This window comes from Tamandua tetradactyla, chromosome 4, assembly GCF_023851605.1.
Source record: "Tamandua tetradactyla isolate mTamTet1 chromosome 4, mTamTet1.pri, whole genome shotgun sequence".
Taxonomy (NCBI): Eukaryota; Metazoa; Chordata; class Mammalia; order Pilosa; family Myrmecophagidae; genus Tamandua; species Tamandua tetradactyla.
The window spans coordinates 69384630-69400583 of record NC_135330.1 but is presented as its reverse complement, the minus strand read 5'-3'; the positions used below and the strand labels follow the sequence as shown (position 1 = coordinate 69400583).

Sequence of the window (15954 nt, the reverse complement as noted above, 5' to 3'; positions counted from 1 at the left end):
AAACCCACTTGGAATCCACCTCTTTCTGGGGAACCTCTGCTGGGAGAATCATTATGGTAATCCCTTTTCTTCTCCAATATCTTGTCATTTGCCATTGTATTGGACCTTTTGGATGTTTGTTTTGGGGGCTTAGAAATGTAGTTTCTTGCCCATGCTACACTGAACATGTGAGCCCAACTGATGGATTCCCAAACTGGGGAATATTGCATGGGCAGGCACCGGAAACAGAATCTGGGTCTCCAGTTTGGTAGGCAAGAACACTACCTGCTGAGCCACTGTGGCCCGCCCCCCAAACTGATTTTGACACTGAGGCCCTTTAGCAATGGACAGAGCTGTGGAAATTTCTTTAACAATGGAAATTTGCTTAATTCCATTAAATTCCTTTAGCAATGGAAATTTCCCTTACATTATCAATGGAAATTTGAGTTTGCAGGTCTGCTGGCCATGGTTGGGAGTGCCCACTAACTCTGTATTTGCCCACTATATGGTCTCTATATTTTATTTTCTTCCATAAGGCCAGGAGGGATTTTCAACTCATTCTCTATTAGTTTACAAAGGTTACATGTTAAGAGAGCTACACTTACAAATATTTTTTTTGAACAGAAGAAACTCCCACTGAATAGAGACTGTGCAAACTTTTATTCTAGCAAGAAAATAAATTAATGGTGTAATATCTGGCACTTGAAGGAATGAGACCATCTAACAACGAATTAATATTTGTACCTATTAATCCTAAGTTTTTGTTCCCATACCCTTCAAACAAGAATGCAAATTACTGACCAACCTTTTGATATTCCTTTCAGGGACACCTGTGTGGTTCTTTGTGAAAATTGCTCCAATTCGAAACGAACAGGATAAAGTGGTTTTATTTCTTTGCACTTTCAGTGACATAACAGCTTTCAAACAGCCAATTGAGGATGATTCGTGTAAAGGTTTGTAATTCAGATTTTTACAAATACTTTTATGTCTTTTTTTGCCTTTAGTGTGGCTCTCATTACAGAAAATCTGAGGTTATCAATGCAATGTCTGCATAAAAATAAAAATTTAATCTTTAATTTGTGTTGGGTAAAGTATTATATTATTCTAGAATGTATTGGGGGAGGAAACAGGGAAGAAAAAATGGCCACATTCTCACATTTATCTTTATAAATTATCTTCCTTTGAATTGACTGAGCTCTAGCATTTCAAGACAGGTAAAGCAGGCTGCAGCACAGCTCTGCCTGTATTGTTGATGAGGTCTGTGGCTGTTTATTTCATTTGGAACATGGTATTAATGAGGTCGCTCATCAGTATTGAGTACGATTGAGTTAAATTTCCATATAAGTCATTTAATCAATTCTGTGACCACAGATTTTATTGCTTTCCTCAGCCATATCACATGTATATATTGTTGGAATAGCATTGGGGACCTAGGAAAGAAGGTGAGTCAGAACTTCTGATACAAGTGTACCCCTGAAGAATCTATCTCATGAGGATACATAAAGGATGGCATGTTATTCACAGAGGCTTGGGATTAGGGGGTGTCACATCACTACTTTCATGTGTTCTTCCATAACTTATATTCAAGATAACCAAGAGGCTAGGTTTTGCTACCTGGCTCTGTGGTTGGTTTTCCAGCTCTTCCTGAGAACTCTGTGCCTTTTGGTTTCCTGATGTACAGCTGAGAGATGAGCGTGGGAGTCCAAGGGAGAATCAAACTGGGGCATATTATTCTGAATGTGACAAAAGTTTGTATTAGAGGAAGAAATAAAAAGCGTCATGTGATGCTCTGACAGGGTCTGTGCTCTCTGAGGATGCTTCTCTAGCACATTTGGACACTCGTGTTAATGGGGTTCAGAGCACATCACTGTGTACCATTGCATCCTAATTTTTTTAACTGTCTGGTAGCTCAGTAAATCAATTTTAACCTTCTTTTTGGTTTCAAGGCAGATGCAAAATTTCTCAGTGTCTCAGTGTGCTAAAGTTTCCTGTTTCCCTGCAAATTTGTTATTGTCTCATTTCTAGTTTCTGATTTAGAGATTGTGCAGTGCAATAGGTATGATATGCTGATAGACTCACTCATGAGTAAATGATACCGTTATCTTGCAGAATGACTGGTTTGCTTTTTGAACTCACCAAACTCATAAATAATATTTTCAGGGAAATCAGACATTTTGACATACATTTTTCAAATTTTCTTTCAGAAATTTAAAACATGATTTTGTTGAGTCAGAACAGTTTCTTCTCATCATCACTCTGAAGTTTTTAGGGGACACACAAATATTGTTTAGTAGGAAAGCCATAACCAGCACAAATGCTCCCTACCTGGCAGTAAGGTATCTGCACTTGATTCTCATGAAACCTGAAAGAAGAGATAAATTGGAGTGATTTTTGAGACTTATTTATATTTATTTGCTGGGAATAAAATGCTCCATGTCATTTAACCTGCCTCAGTGATACGTTTCTTTGCTACTAATAGTTTTGGTGCATGCGCATGTGTGTGCATGCATGCGCACACATACACACACATTCCTTATTAGCCAAGGGAACCAGGCAATGATTCTCTTTGTCAGTGAAATAAATAGGAGAAACCCATGGCTTGATTTGTAACAAGTTTTTGAAAGCCCCAAATGTTAGCCCCCAATAGAGAAATGTGGCTGTGAACCATGCAAAGGCACAACTTTATTAGCCTCTCCTTTTCAAATGCTATGGCAGATATGTTTAGTCTCTCCTGTTTGTCATGTCACTGTGCCCCTGGCTCATACTGACTTGGTGGTCTGCTTAGGACAAGGTCAAATTTTATTTTAGTCTGTTTATGATGGAAAAGCTAGATAAATTTTAGGACTTGTTAGTTGTAAGTCTGCAAATTGCAGTTCTGGCTGCAAGGATCAAATCTAGATGAAAAATATGCTGCCATGCGTCTGGGTTGTTCACTTGACATTTCTTCTTGGATGTGCTCTCACCAGCATGTTTCCAGCAGACCCGGTTGAGTTTTCAGTACAGCATCTGAGCCAGCATGAGTCTTGTTGACCTAGGCTTCTTTAGAATTCACTTTTGAAGTGGAATGAAAGGGTGGGTAATCCAAAAACCTCAGAAAATCTCCAGATAATTGCTATTTCCTCCCATCAAATGAATCTTCAAAGTTGATTAAGTTTAGATTGTCTTTGAAATTACTTTGATTTCCCTGATCATGTAGTGACTAATTTTGGGGCTCAGGGTGGGGTAGGGTGGGATGCATCCTGATAGTATTGAGAGGAGCCAGTTTATGCCAACATTTTTATACAAACAACCCACAAAGGGTATACATATGGGGGTCATTGATTAGTGGATCATCTTTATGCCTGACACAAAGTAACTCCCTTTTCTCCCTAGATCTCCAGTTCAGGTGATAGGCCTTGGAAATGCTTGTTGAGCCCCTGTTTTCATTTAGAACATCTGTTCTTCATATCCTTTTTGTGAATTATCCAGGTCCCTAGTTTTTCCTATCTTCTATCTTGTCCACCTTTAGACTATTTCTTTTACTTTCTGGCACCTGTGCCCACAGACGGTATGGAGCAGGGATTAAAGGCTGAACTAGATTTGCAATTTGGTAACAGCTGTGTGTGTGTGTATGTATTTAAAGGTTGAATGAGAGAGTAGGTGGGAATTGAATTCTTCACTAAAATGAGATTTTCCTGGGGTTTCGTTTGTTGTTATTGATTATTGGGTACAGGCTGCAGGGTATTTTTCTGTCCCATTCTCCCTTCAGAACCAGTATGCTTAGCAAGTGGATAGAGAAGCATTTAACTGTAGGGCTCAGAGTCCTTTCTCTAAATTGCTCACTAAAGTATGAGTCACCCCTCTTGTTTTCTTTCTTACCTTACTGAATAGTCTTAGATTAAAGGAGAAAACTCATTTTCAAAGATCCATGTATTTACTTCTAAATTTAGAGTTAAACTTAACCCAATGCAGAAAACAAAGGGAATGTAAAACTCCAGGAGAGATTTTTAAGGGTCAAGGGATTAGAATATTCAGGGATGAGGGCTCTGACAAACTGTTTTAATAGCTGACTTTTCCCCATGTTCTTCATGTGACTTTTCCCCATGTTTCCCCATGTTCTTTGTGAACAGAGTAATAAATACAAGCCACAGGCCCCTCTTCCCTTTCCAGTATTAACATTTTACCTCTGTGCCCTTAGGATGATGGAAAGTGTTGTTTTAGTGACTATTATGTGAAGAAGCCTTCCTATGCTTTTTCTTTTTTTTTAGAAGGTTGGTGAATTTATTGTCTTCATCTGAAAAATCTTCTTAGAAAATTTCAGTTTGGTTTAGCTCTCAGTAGCCCGCTCCTGAGCTCTGAGGAAACTTGCCTTCTTCTGAGCTACCCAATCTTTCTTTTGGGCAAGAGACATTTTGGGATGGTTCCACCTCTTCTTTTTAACTTCTTTCTTAGGCTTTTTCTCATAGGCTGTGTTCTCTTGAACAGTAGCATGGGCTTTCTTGTACATCTCCTCCATCATGTCTGGAGTTATGATGTTCTTTATGTATTGAGAGAATTGTTTCTTCTAAGCATCTTCATCTTCCTCTGTTAGGTAACGCATTTAATCTGCAGCATTCTGACACATGATGTGCTTCCGATGTACTTCTGTATTGAATTCCTTGCTTTCTGAATCATAACCAGGAAATTGTTTGGTACTGTGAGGAATAGACAAGCCTCCATCCACAGCTCCCTTCAGAGCCCAAAAAGCTTTATTTCCAGTGATAGTTCTGGCAAGCCCTGCACCCAAACAGCAGGTAAAGGCACCAGGTTGACCATCAATACTTTCCACATTTTATGCGTCTCCTGTCACCTCCACTTGGCCTTTATAGATCTTATCCATGCCAAACCTATTGAGAAGCCTATGGGCCAGCAGAATATGCTGCAGCATAATGTGTCAGGCCAACGTTCACACCATACTTTGGGAGTTCGTGAGTATAAACTGCAGATTATAATATCCCCTTCTATACAGGTATAAGCAATCTGACAAATGATATCCCTGTTAGTTACATGAACTATCACCCTGTGTTTGGGTGTGTTGTACTTATTTTTAGCCTGGATTACCCAGCGTTTCCAAGCATAGTTATCGGTTTACCCTCTTTTCTTCTAAATTTCATTTGGTATCTCTTCAAATAGGCCTGATTCTTGACAACTTTAACTAACCCCATCCTGCGGAACAGAAACTAGCATCTGTGGCTTGCCACAGACCTGCAGACTGTTATGTTTTTGATTATTTGTATATGGATAGGGAAAAGGTCTTGGGAGGAAGACTTGAGGACACTTAGACAGTAGTCCACCCTGACTTCCCATCTTGTCCCCTGTGTCCACTGTTCCCTGTTCGATGTTTATGACTCCACATCTTAGGGCAAGACTGGCCTCACAGTTTCTCCACTAGGGGGAGGATATTATACAAGAGTCTGCTGTGACCTCTAAGTGACTGGGCATACTTTCCCAGTGAGGAGACCTGCAGACTGTCTTTATCTGGTATCCCTGGACTTAGAGGAGCTAGAATTCTAACTCATCACAGAACCATCTGTTCTGGCTTAGAGAGAATACAGGGCTGTGTAAGCTAAAGCAGTCTGGTGTGTGAGTGTGTGTGTGTATGTTTGTGTGTGGTGTCACTGCAGTTGAAATCTGGCAGTCATTGTGGGGTCAAGGAAGGGGGAAGCAATTGTCTTTACAGAGAGTAGGGAAAGGATCAAAACTACTTTTAGCTGATTGGTAAATGGTACATTGTAACTCTCTGTTGTGTTCCCCTCCTTTTGCCCTTCTTTTCCTTCTTCTCCTACTTACCCCTCTTGGTTTTCCTGATGAGTAATGCTTTTGTTCTTCCCATGGCTCAGGAAGCCCTGTCTTTGCCTACCTTGCTGGTGACGTTTGTGACAGAACTCACAGACCCGTGGAGGTCTCTCCATTTGAGCTTATTTCAGTGTAGAACTTCCAGATGTGATATAGCTCATGACTGGCAAAAGAAACAGGCACGGAAATATCTCTTAAAACTTAACAGTCAGAATTTATGAGATGAGCAGCTTTTCTTTTGGGATTTTGTTTCTGTTGGAAAACCAGATAGAAGGGCATTGAGAGAGGACAATGTTTGTTTCCATCCACATTTATTCAACACATGTTCATAGGGTAGGTTTTGGGTGTTTGGCCTTATGCTAAGTGTTGAACATAAGGAAATTTCTGAGATACCCCCCTGCTCTTTAGATGTCCATTGGTGGTGGTGGTGGTTGGACAGACAGGTAAAAAATAACAATAAGGCATAACTAATCTTCTAATAGATGTCTGCCTGAGGCACAGTGGGGGTACACAGGAGGGAGTGGGCAATTCAGCTGGGGGTAGGTAGCATTGGGAAAGGGCTTCCTTGAAGGAGGAGGGTACACTAGCTACCTTGTTTTTATGTGGAAGATGACCATCAGGCTTCCCCTAGGGAGGTCATCTTGAGCTAGGTTCTTATTGGATTGTCCCTTCCCATTTGGCCCTTTTGAAAACAGGACATTCACTTTTTTCTAGGGATGTTTCCTTGATAGATAGCCCTGAAATAAAGGACAATTTTGGTCCAAATATATTATTGTCCATCAAGACCATTTATTTCTCTTCCTGTGCTTTTAATCTCAGTGAATGGTAGGTCTGCCCAGTCACCCAAACCAAGAACCCCCCTGGATTGGCTCTTCTTTCTCTCTGTAGCTATTATTCAACAACTCTTATTGATTCTTACTCTAGCTGCCCTCTTTGTCTACTGGCCCAGGCTACAGCATTGGTCCAGGCTGTGACACTGCAGCAGTCTTCTAACTCATCTTACTGGCTTTTATCTGTCTACCTTATATTTTAGTCCACTAACTACACTGCAGTTCTGTCCTTCTAAAATGAAAATAGCCTTATGTATCTCTCTCCTCGCCATATTTAAACTCCTTCACTGGTTCCCCTGGGCCTCAGGGTAAAGCTCAAAGCTCTTAACTTATTACTGAGTTCTTAGGGACCTGGTTCCTGATAGCCTCTTTAGCGCTACCTCTGGTCACTCTCTGTATCCTCCTCCCCACTCCCCCGCAAGCCAGGTGCCATTTAAAATGTCTTGTTCTTCACTGACATGTTTCCATTTTATAATTTTCTGCCTTTGTGGATACTTTCCTTCTGTGAGAATGTCCTTCCTTTCCTTCTTGGGTTCAGCTAACTTCTATTTATCTTTCAGGAATTTTCTCAAGTATTACCTCTTTGGGGAAGCCTTCCTTGATTTCCCAGCCTGAGTTAGTCATGTCCAGATTTCTGGACAGTCATGGCCATAGCATCCTGTAGTTTTCTCTGCTAAGAACTTAGCCCACTCTACCATCCATGATTTTTCATTTACTTGTTGGTCTTCCCTACTAGAGAGCCTGCTCTCTGAGGCCGGGGACTGTGTCTTTTTTTTTTTCATCTCTGATGCATAGCACTGTGTCTGGTGTGTAGTAGTCATGTTTATAGAATGAACAAATAAATGAATGAATATATTCTTTCATCTGTTGTCTTAGTTTCCTAGAGCTGCTATAATGAAGTATCACAAACTGGGTGGCTTAAAAGAGAAATTTATTCTCTCACAGTTCTGGAGGCCACATTTATAGGATGTCAGCTGGGCCATGCTTCTTCTGAAACCTGTAGGGGAGAATCTGTTCCATGCCTCTCTCTTAGCTTCAGGAAGTGACTTACCAGCAATCCATGGGGCTCTTTCCCTCACCTGTCTCATGGCATTCTCCCCTCTGTCTGTCTGTCTGTGTCTGATTTTCTTTCCTTGTAAGGACACCAGTCATATTGAATTAGGCTCTATCCCATTCCAGTTTTGCTTCTTCTTAAATAATAACAAATTTAAAGATCATATTTCTAAATAAGGCTCCATTCATTGGACCAGACATTAGAATTTGAGTATACCTTTTTGGAGGTGAACACAATTAATTTCATAACACCTAGCTAGACATGATTCTTATAAAAAAGTGTCTAGAATCCAGAAAGAAAAGTATGGTGGTGGAAACTTGGTAAACAAGTTTTTACCTTCCTTCAGGATAGTTAGAGTCTGCTCATCTTGGTGTGATGGGGGATTTCACAGTGCCTGCCCACCTTCACTAACCTTCCCATGCCCTTTACTCAGTCACCTGAGAGTCAGCTCCTTGAAGGGCCACGTTCTGGGTAAGAGAATCAGAGCAAATCTGGGAAATTCTAAGGATCCCCTTTTTCATCCTTTTATGCTGTATCGCTTGATGAGCTAGGGCTCTGCACTCCCTGCCAGGCAGGGCTTGGGGTGTCTGCCCCTCCTCCTCACCAGCGCTGGGTTGAATGGGTTGGAGCGATGGTGGTGGAGATCTGATGCAGAGACCTTGGTGATGTTTGCATGCACTACTGTTTTCTAACTGAAAAATATACTTTCTGCTTTTCTTGATAAGCTTTAGAGAATTCAGTTCCAGCTTTGTTTTGAGCTGAAGGAGTGCCTGAATCTGAAAGAGACTTTTAAAAATTCTAGTCCATGGTTCTATAAAACAATTCCACTGAGCACGTGCATGAATAGCACATTTGCAGGAGTTGCCAGAGACCCCTGCAGAATCTGTGCTGTCCCCTTCTGTTAACATTAATGAATTCTCCACAGCCAGACCACCACACAGTTCCTTTCAAGCCAATCTCAACAGTCCATTTCTCTGCTTAATAGCATTGGGATGGATGAAAGCACCACTACGTTTTACTAAAGCCCAGAAAAATGAATGAGATTTTTAAAAAAGAATGAAAAAAAAACTCATTTTCTGTTCTTGCTGTGTTGACAAAAATTTACCCAGATCATGAGTAGCCTGTGTAAAAGACCATTCTTTGCTTAACTCTATTGGCCTTTGAATTCTAAGTCTGTCTTGGAAAGGTGCTCCCGGGTAAAATTTGGCAGATGAGATTTCTGCTACAAGGCACTGAGTACCTCTAAACTCTAAAGGACAAGAAATAAAATTGTCTAGTCCTACTTCTAGCTGTCATGTAAAAATTGTTTGTGCTGTTCTTATTTACCATACAAACCCAGAATCCAAGTCTTTGAACTCCTGAACCCTATATTCTGTTTCGAGAACCCTGACAGGCTATTATAGGTCTCATGGGGCAACTGCAATTGTCATAACCTTGATGCATATGGGTTGTTGGTTATCAGAATGGATGAGTGCCTTTGGTGGCCTTTAAGAGCAGTAAAGATCATGGATCCATCTTGGATTCTGGGGTTAGGGATGAGTGGATGGGAAAAAGATCAGTGTTATATGTTTCCTGGAGCAACTAGTCCAGTGGGCGGAGAGGACTCAAGGCAGCCTCTCTGCTTTAGCTGACTACCTAAGCAGATAGCATATTTTAATTTCCATTTTTCGGGTGATAGTTGAGACCCAGAACACTTAACTTGTTGTCGATCACAAAGCAAGCTGGAGGCAGAAATGGGATTTGTATGTAGATTCCTTTACTCCAAGTTTAGTACCAGGCTCTTAGAGTTTCCTGTTCAAAGAGGACCTGTCACCAACTATACTATTCCCTGTTCTGGAGCAGACTAAGATTTTTTTGTGCTTTCTCCCCACCATACCTGGGGTTTGAATTAATTTATTATTCCATTGACCTTGGAGAATGTAATGCTTGGTATGGTTATTTGACAAACTTGTCCATTTAAAACCCAGAACCAACTTGATCTCTGCAAGATGGAACAGCATGGGAATGGGGAACAACTTAAGCTAAGTCAGCAAGTCAGAGAAATGTTTTGATTGCTTGGTATTGTTTGGCAGAAAAGCTTTGGGCTAGAGTGACCCAGAGCAATCTGGTCCTAGACCCTTTCTAATTGTCTAGACTCTATATGCCTCAGATTTCCTTTTTGTAAAATGGTACTAATATCTGCCCTATGTACTTAACACTATAGTTAGGATAATGTGCACTACATGGGAAAAGTAAATTGCGACATATATCCGATTCAATCAATGTGTGTTTCTGAGTAGTGGGTCTTGATTGTTGGAATGTAGAGTAAATAATAGGAGTTCAGGAGGACCAAGAGGATGTCTGTTTTGGATACTGTAGTTTGTGATGTAAATGTCTGTTCTCATTTGGGATGTGGTTGAACCTACCTTTTCTCTTTTCCATATACTCCAGGCTGGGGCAAGTTTGCTCGGCTGACCAGAGCACTGACAAGCAGCAGGGGCGTCCTGCAGCAGCTGGCTCCCAGTGTGCAAAAAGGCGAGAATGTTCACAAACACTCCCGTCTGGCAGAGGTAAGGGCAAGGGACACGCTTACCTTAAGACTCACTTCTTTGGGGGTAAATTGGCTGAGAAAATGGTACAAAGCTAGTGTGTTGATCCAGAGCAGACCTTCAGGACCTCCTATCTTATACACTAAGCTGAGCTACACACCAATATATGTGAGTTTGAGTAAGTGACCTAACTCCTTAGAACTTTGTACTTTATCATTTGTAAAAGGGGTCTTGAAACAGCTCAACTAACTTGATGGAGTTTATAGGCGTAGATTTACTTTTCTGGGGGGATAAAAATGCCACATACTTGAAGGAATTTTTCCCATGTACACTTTTGTTATTGGACCAATAACAAAATACAATTTTAAGAAAAGAAGATCTAGGAAGCCAAAAAGAAGAACATAAAAATCATCTATAATCTCACCAACCTGATAGCATTGATATAATTTTTGTGTTTATTCCTAACTCTTTTCTTTGCAGATATCCAATTTCCTCAAGCCTGAATTACACGTTTTCACTTGCTAATGTTTATGAAGTTGAGACGCAGTTAATAATTCTTGTGTACATTTAATGTGGTTCTGTGGTCTTTTCTTTAATGCTTTATATTTCGGAGGCATAATATTCCATTGTATGTATATATTACAACTTATTTAGCCACTCTTCTGTTGATGGACGTCTTGACTGTTCCCATCTTTTGGCGGTTGCAAATATGCTGCCAAAAACATTGGTGTGCAAATATCTGTTTGTGTCCTTGCCTTATGTCTTCTGAATACATACCTAGCAATAGTATTGCTGGATCATATGACAATTCTCTACTTAGCTTCCTGAGGAATTGCCAAACTGCCTTCTATAGTGGTTGAACCATTTTACATTCCCACCAACAGTGGCTAAGTGTGTTGCTTTCTCTCCAGCACGTGTCATTTTTTGTTTTATTGATAATGGCCGTTCTGGTGGGTATGAGATGATATCTCATTGTGATTTTGGTTTGCATTTCCCAAATAGCTAGGGAAGTTGAGTATCTTTTCATGTGCCTTTTAACCATTTGTATTTCCTCTTCTGAGAAGTCTGTATTCATGTCTTTTGCCCATTTTGTAATTGGGTTGTTTGTCTTTATGTTGTTGAGTTGAACAATCTTTTTGTATATTCTGGATACTAGACCCTTATCTGATATGTTGTTTCCAAATATTGTCTCCCATTGTGTAGGCTGCTTTTTTATTTTCATGACAAAGGTCTTTGATGTACAAAAAGTGTTTAATTTTAAGGTAATCCCATTTATCTGTTTCTTTCTTCAATGTGTGTGCTTTGGGTGTTAAATCTAGGAAACCACCTCCTATTACAAGTTTTATAAGATATTTCCCTACATTTTCTTCTAACAGTTTTATGGTCTTAGATCTAATGTTTAGGCCTTTGATCCATTTTGAGTTAATTTTTGTATAGGGTGTGAGATATGGATCCTCTTTCATTCTTTTGCATGTGGATATCCAGTTCTCCAGGCACCACTTATTGAAAAGACCATTCTGTCCCAGGTGTGTTGGCTTGACTGCCTTATCAAAGATCAATTGTCCATAGATGAGAGGTATATATCTGAATATATATATATATATATATATATATATGAACAATCTGTTTGATTCCATTGGTCAGTATATCTATCTTTATGCCAGTACCATGCTGTTTTGACCACTGTAGCTTTGTAATATGCCTTAAAGTCAGGTAGTGTAAGACTTCCCATTTCATTTTTCTTTCTCAGGATATTTTTAACTGTTCGGGGCACCCTGCCTTTCCAGATAAATTTGATTATTGGTTTTTCTATTTCTGCAAAGTAAGTTTTTGTGATTTTAATTGGTATTGCATTGAATCTGTAAATCAATTTAGGTAGAATTGACGTCATAACTATATTTAGTCTTCCAATCCATGAACGCAGTATGCTCTTCCATTTATTTAGGTCTTCTGTGATTTCTTTTAGCAATTTCTTATAGTTTCCTGTACATAGGTCTTTTGTATCCTTAGTTAAATTTATTCCTAAATATTTTATTCTTTTGGTTGCAATTGTAAATGGAAATTTTTTCTTGATTTCCCCCTCAGATTGCTCATTACCAACGTATAGAAACACTACAGATTTTTGAGTGTTGAGCTTAAAACCTGCCACTTTGCTCTAGTAGTTTTGCTCTGAATCTTTCAGGGTTTTTGGCATAAAGTATCATATCATCTGCAAATGGTGAGAGTTTTATTTCTTCCTTTCAAATTTTGATGCCGTGTGTTTCTTTTTCTTGTCTAATTCCTCCAGATAGAAATTCCAACACAATATTGAATAGCAGTCGTGACAATGGGCATCCTTGTCTTGTTCCTGATCTTAGGGGGAAAGCTTTCAGTCTTTCCCCATTGAGGATGATGTTAGCTGTGAGTTTTTCAAATATTCCTTTTATCATATTGAGGAAGTTCCCTTCTATTCCTATCCTTTGAAGTGTTTTCAACAAGAAAAGTGGTTAAATTTTGTCAAATGCCTTTTCTGCATCTATTGAGCTGATCGTGTGGTTTTTCTGCTTCGATTTGTTGATATGGTATATTACATGAATGGATTTTCTTATGTTGAACCATCTTTGCATTCCTGGCATAAATCCTACTTGGTTATGGTGTGTAATTCTTTTAATGTTCTACTGGATTTGATTTGCAAGAATTTTGTTGAGGATTTTATATTTATATAATATTTATATAATCTATAGATTATATTTATATAGATAGATAATATTTATATAATCTATATATTATGTAAATAATATTTATATAATCTGTATTCATTAGAGAGATTGATCTGTAATTTTCTTTTCTTTTAGTATCTTTGTCTGGCTTTGGTATGAGGGTGATGTTGACTTCATAGATTGAGTTAGGTAGGCTTCCCTCCTCTTCAGTTTTTTTGAAGAGTTTGAGCAGGATTGTTACTAATTCTTTCTTGAATACTTGGTAGAATTCACATGTGAAGCCATCTGGTCCTGGACTTTTCTTTTTTGGGAGCTTCTTAATGACTAATTTGAGTTCTTTAGTTGTGATTAGTTTGTTGAGGTCATCTGTTTCTTCTTGAGTCAATGTTGGTTGTTCATGCCTTTCTAGAAAGTTGTCCATTTCATCCACATTGTCTAGTTTATTAGCATAAAGTTGTTCATAATATCTTCTCATTACCTCCTTTATTTCTGCATGGTCAGTGGTTACGTTTCCTCTTCCATTTCTGATTTTATTTATTTGTATCCTCTCTGTTTTTCTTTTTGTTGATCTGCTAGGTGAGGGTCCATCAATCTTATTGATTTTCTCATAGAACCAACTTCTGGTTTCGTTGATTTTCTTGATTATTTTCATATTCTCAATTTCATTTATTTCCTCTCTAATCTTTGTTATTTCTTTCTTTTTGCTTGCTTTGGGGTTAGTTTCCTGATTTTTCTCTAGTTCTTCCAAGTGAACAATTAATTCCTCGATTTTTGCTCTTTCTTCTTTTTTTGATATAGGCGTTTAGGGCAATAAATTTCCCTCTTAGCACTGCCTTTGCTGCATCCCATAAATTTAATATGTTGTGTTTTCATTTTCATTTGCTTCGAGATATATACTGAATTCTCTTGTAATTTCTTCCTTGACCGCCTGGTTGTTTAAGAGTGTATTGTTGAACCTCCATATGTTTGTAAATTTTCTGGCCTTCTGCCTGTTATTGATTTCCAACTTCATTCCTTTATGATCCAAGAAAGTGTTTTGCATGATTTCAGTCTTTTAAAATTTATCAGGACTTGCTTTGGTCTATCCTTGAGAATGATCCATGAACACTTGAGAAAAAGGGATATCCTGCTGTGTGGGATGTAATGTTCTATAGATATCTGTTAAGTATAGTTTATTTATTGTATTATTCAAATTCTCTGTTTCTTATTGATCCTCTGTCTAGATGTTCCATCCATTGATGAGAATGGAGAATCTCCAACTATTATGGTAGAGGTGTCTATTTCTTTTTTCAGTGTTTGCCTCATGTATTTTGGAGCACTCTATCTTTGTCCCTAAATATTTATGATTGTTGTGTCTTCTTGTTGAATTGTTCCTTTTATTAATACATAGTGTCCTTCTTTGTCTCTCTTGATTGTTTTACATTTGAAGTCTAATTTGTTGGTTATTAGTATAGCTACTCCTGCTCTTTTCTGATTGTTGTTTGCAGGAAATATCTTTTCCCGACCTTTCACTTTCAACCTGTGTTTGTCCTTAGGTATAAAATGTGTCTCCTGTAGATGAGCATGTAGATCAATCCTGTTTTTTAATCCATTCTGCCAGTCTATGTCTTTTGATTGGGGAGTTTAATCCATTAACATTTAGTGTTATTACTGTAAGGGCTGTACTTCTACCATTTTGCCTTTTCGATTTTATATGTCATATCTAACTTTTTTCTCCTTTTACGTTTACTGATAGTCTTCATTTCTACACTCTTCTCCACACCTCTCTCTCCAATCTTTTCCTGTCTTCCTCTAGTGCTCCCATTAGTATTTCTTGCAGACCTGATCACTTGGTCACAAATTCTCTCGGCAATTATTTTGTCTGAAAGTGTTTTAATTTCCCCCGCTTTTTGTGTGTGTGTGTGTCTCTTCTTCTTTTTTTCACCATTATAATTGAAGGACGATTTTGCTGGTGTGGTAGTTAGATTCAGTTGTCAACTTGGCCAGGTGAAAGCACCTAGTTCTGTTGCTGTGGACATGAGCCAATGGTAGGTGAATCTCATCTGTTGCTAATTACATCCGCAGTCGGCTAGGAGGCGTGTCTGCTGCAATGAGTGACGTTTAACTTAATTGGCTTGTGCTTAAATGAGAGAAGGCAATGTAGCACAGTCTAAGCAGCTTGGCATTCCTCATCTCAGCACTTGCAGTTCAGCCCGGGCCCTTGGAGATGGAGAAAGAAATCACCCCGGGGAAAGTTGTTGGAACCCAGGGGCCTGGAGAGAAGACCAGCAGAGACCATCCTGCGCCTTCCACATAAGAAAGAACCTCAGTGGAAAGTTAGCTGCCTTTCCTCTGAAGAACCAACAAAATAAATCCCCTTTTATTAAAAGCCAATCCGTCTCTGGTGTGTTGCATTCCGGCAGCTAGCAAACTAGAACAGCTGGATATAAAATTCTTGGTTGGTAGTTTTTCTCTTTTAGAATCTTAAATATATCATACCACTGTCTTCTTGCCTCTATGTTTCTGCATATAAAATCGAAAAGGCAAAACGGTAGAAGTACAGCCCTTACAGTAATAACACTAAATGTTAATGGATTAAACTCCCCAATCAAAAGACATAGACTGGCAGAATGGATTAAAAAACAGGATTGATCTATATGCTCATCTACAGGAGACACATTTTAGACCTAAGGACAAACACAGGTTGAAAGTAAAAGGTCGGGAAAAGATATTTTCTGCAAACAACAATCAGAAAAGAGCAGGAGTAGCTATACTGATATCCAACAAATTATTCTTCAAATGTAAAACAATCAAAAGAGACAAAGAAGGACACTATGTATCCCTATGTGTGAGATATCTACACATAGTCTTATTGGGCTTCCCTTGTATGTGATGGATTACTTTTCTCTTGCCGCTTTCAAAGTTCTCTTTCTCTTTGACATCTGACATTCTGATTAGTAAGTGTTTTGGAGTATGTTTATTTGGATTTGTTCTGTTTGGGGTACGCTGCACTTCTTGAATCTGTAATTTTAAGTCTTTCATAAGAGTTGGGAAATTTTCAGTGATAATTT

The 15954-nt window shown here is 38.9% G+C and overlaps 1 protein-coding gene and 1 pseudogene across 12 annotated transcripts in view; one reads left to right on the top strand and one right to left on the bottom strand.

The window, feature by feature from the left end:
• KCNH1 (potassium voltage-gated channel subfamily H member 1) overlaps positions 1-15954 on the top strand; it is a 560131-nt gene that overhangs the window by 102655 nt on the left and 441522 nt on the right. For all 12 annotated transcript variants that reach the window (XM_077157706.1, XM_077157712.1, XM_077157711.1 and 9 more), the window contains 2 exons: positions 804-932; positions 10108-10226. In XM_077157706.1, coding sequence (XP_077013821.1) covers positions 804-932; positions 10108-10226 — 248 coding nt within the window. The remainder of the gene's footprint in view (positions 1-803; positions 933-10107; positions 10227-15954) is intronic.
• LOC143679042 (large ribosomal subunit protein uL18 pseudogene) lies at positions 4286-5162 on the bottom strand (annotated as a pseudogene).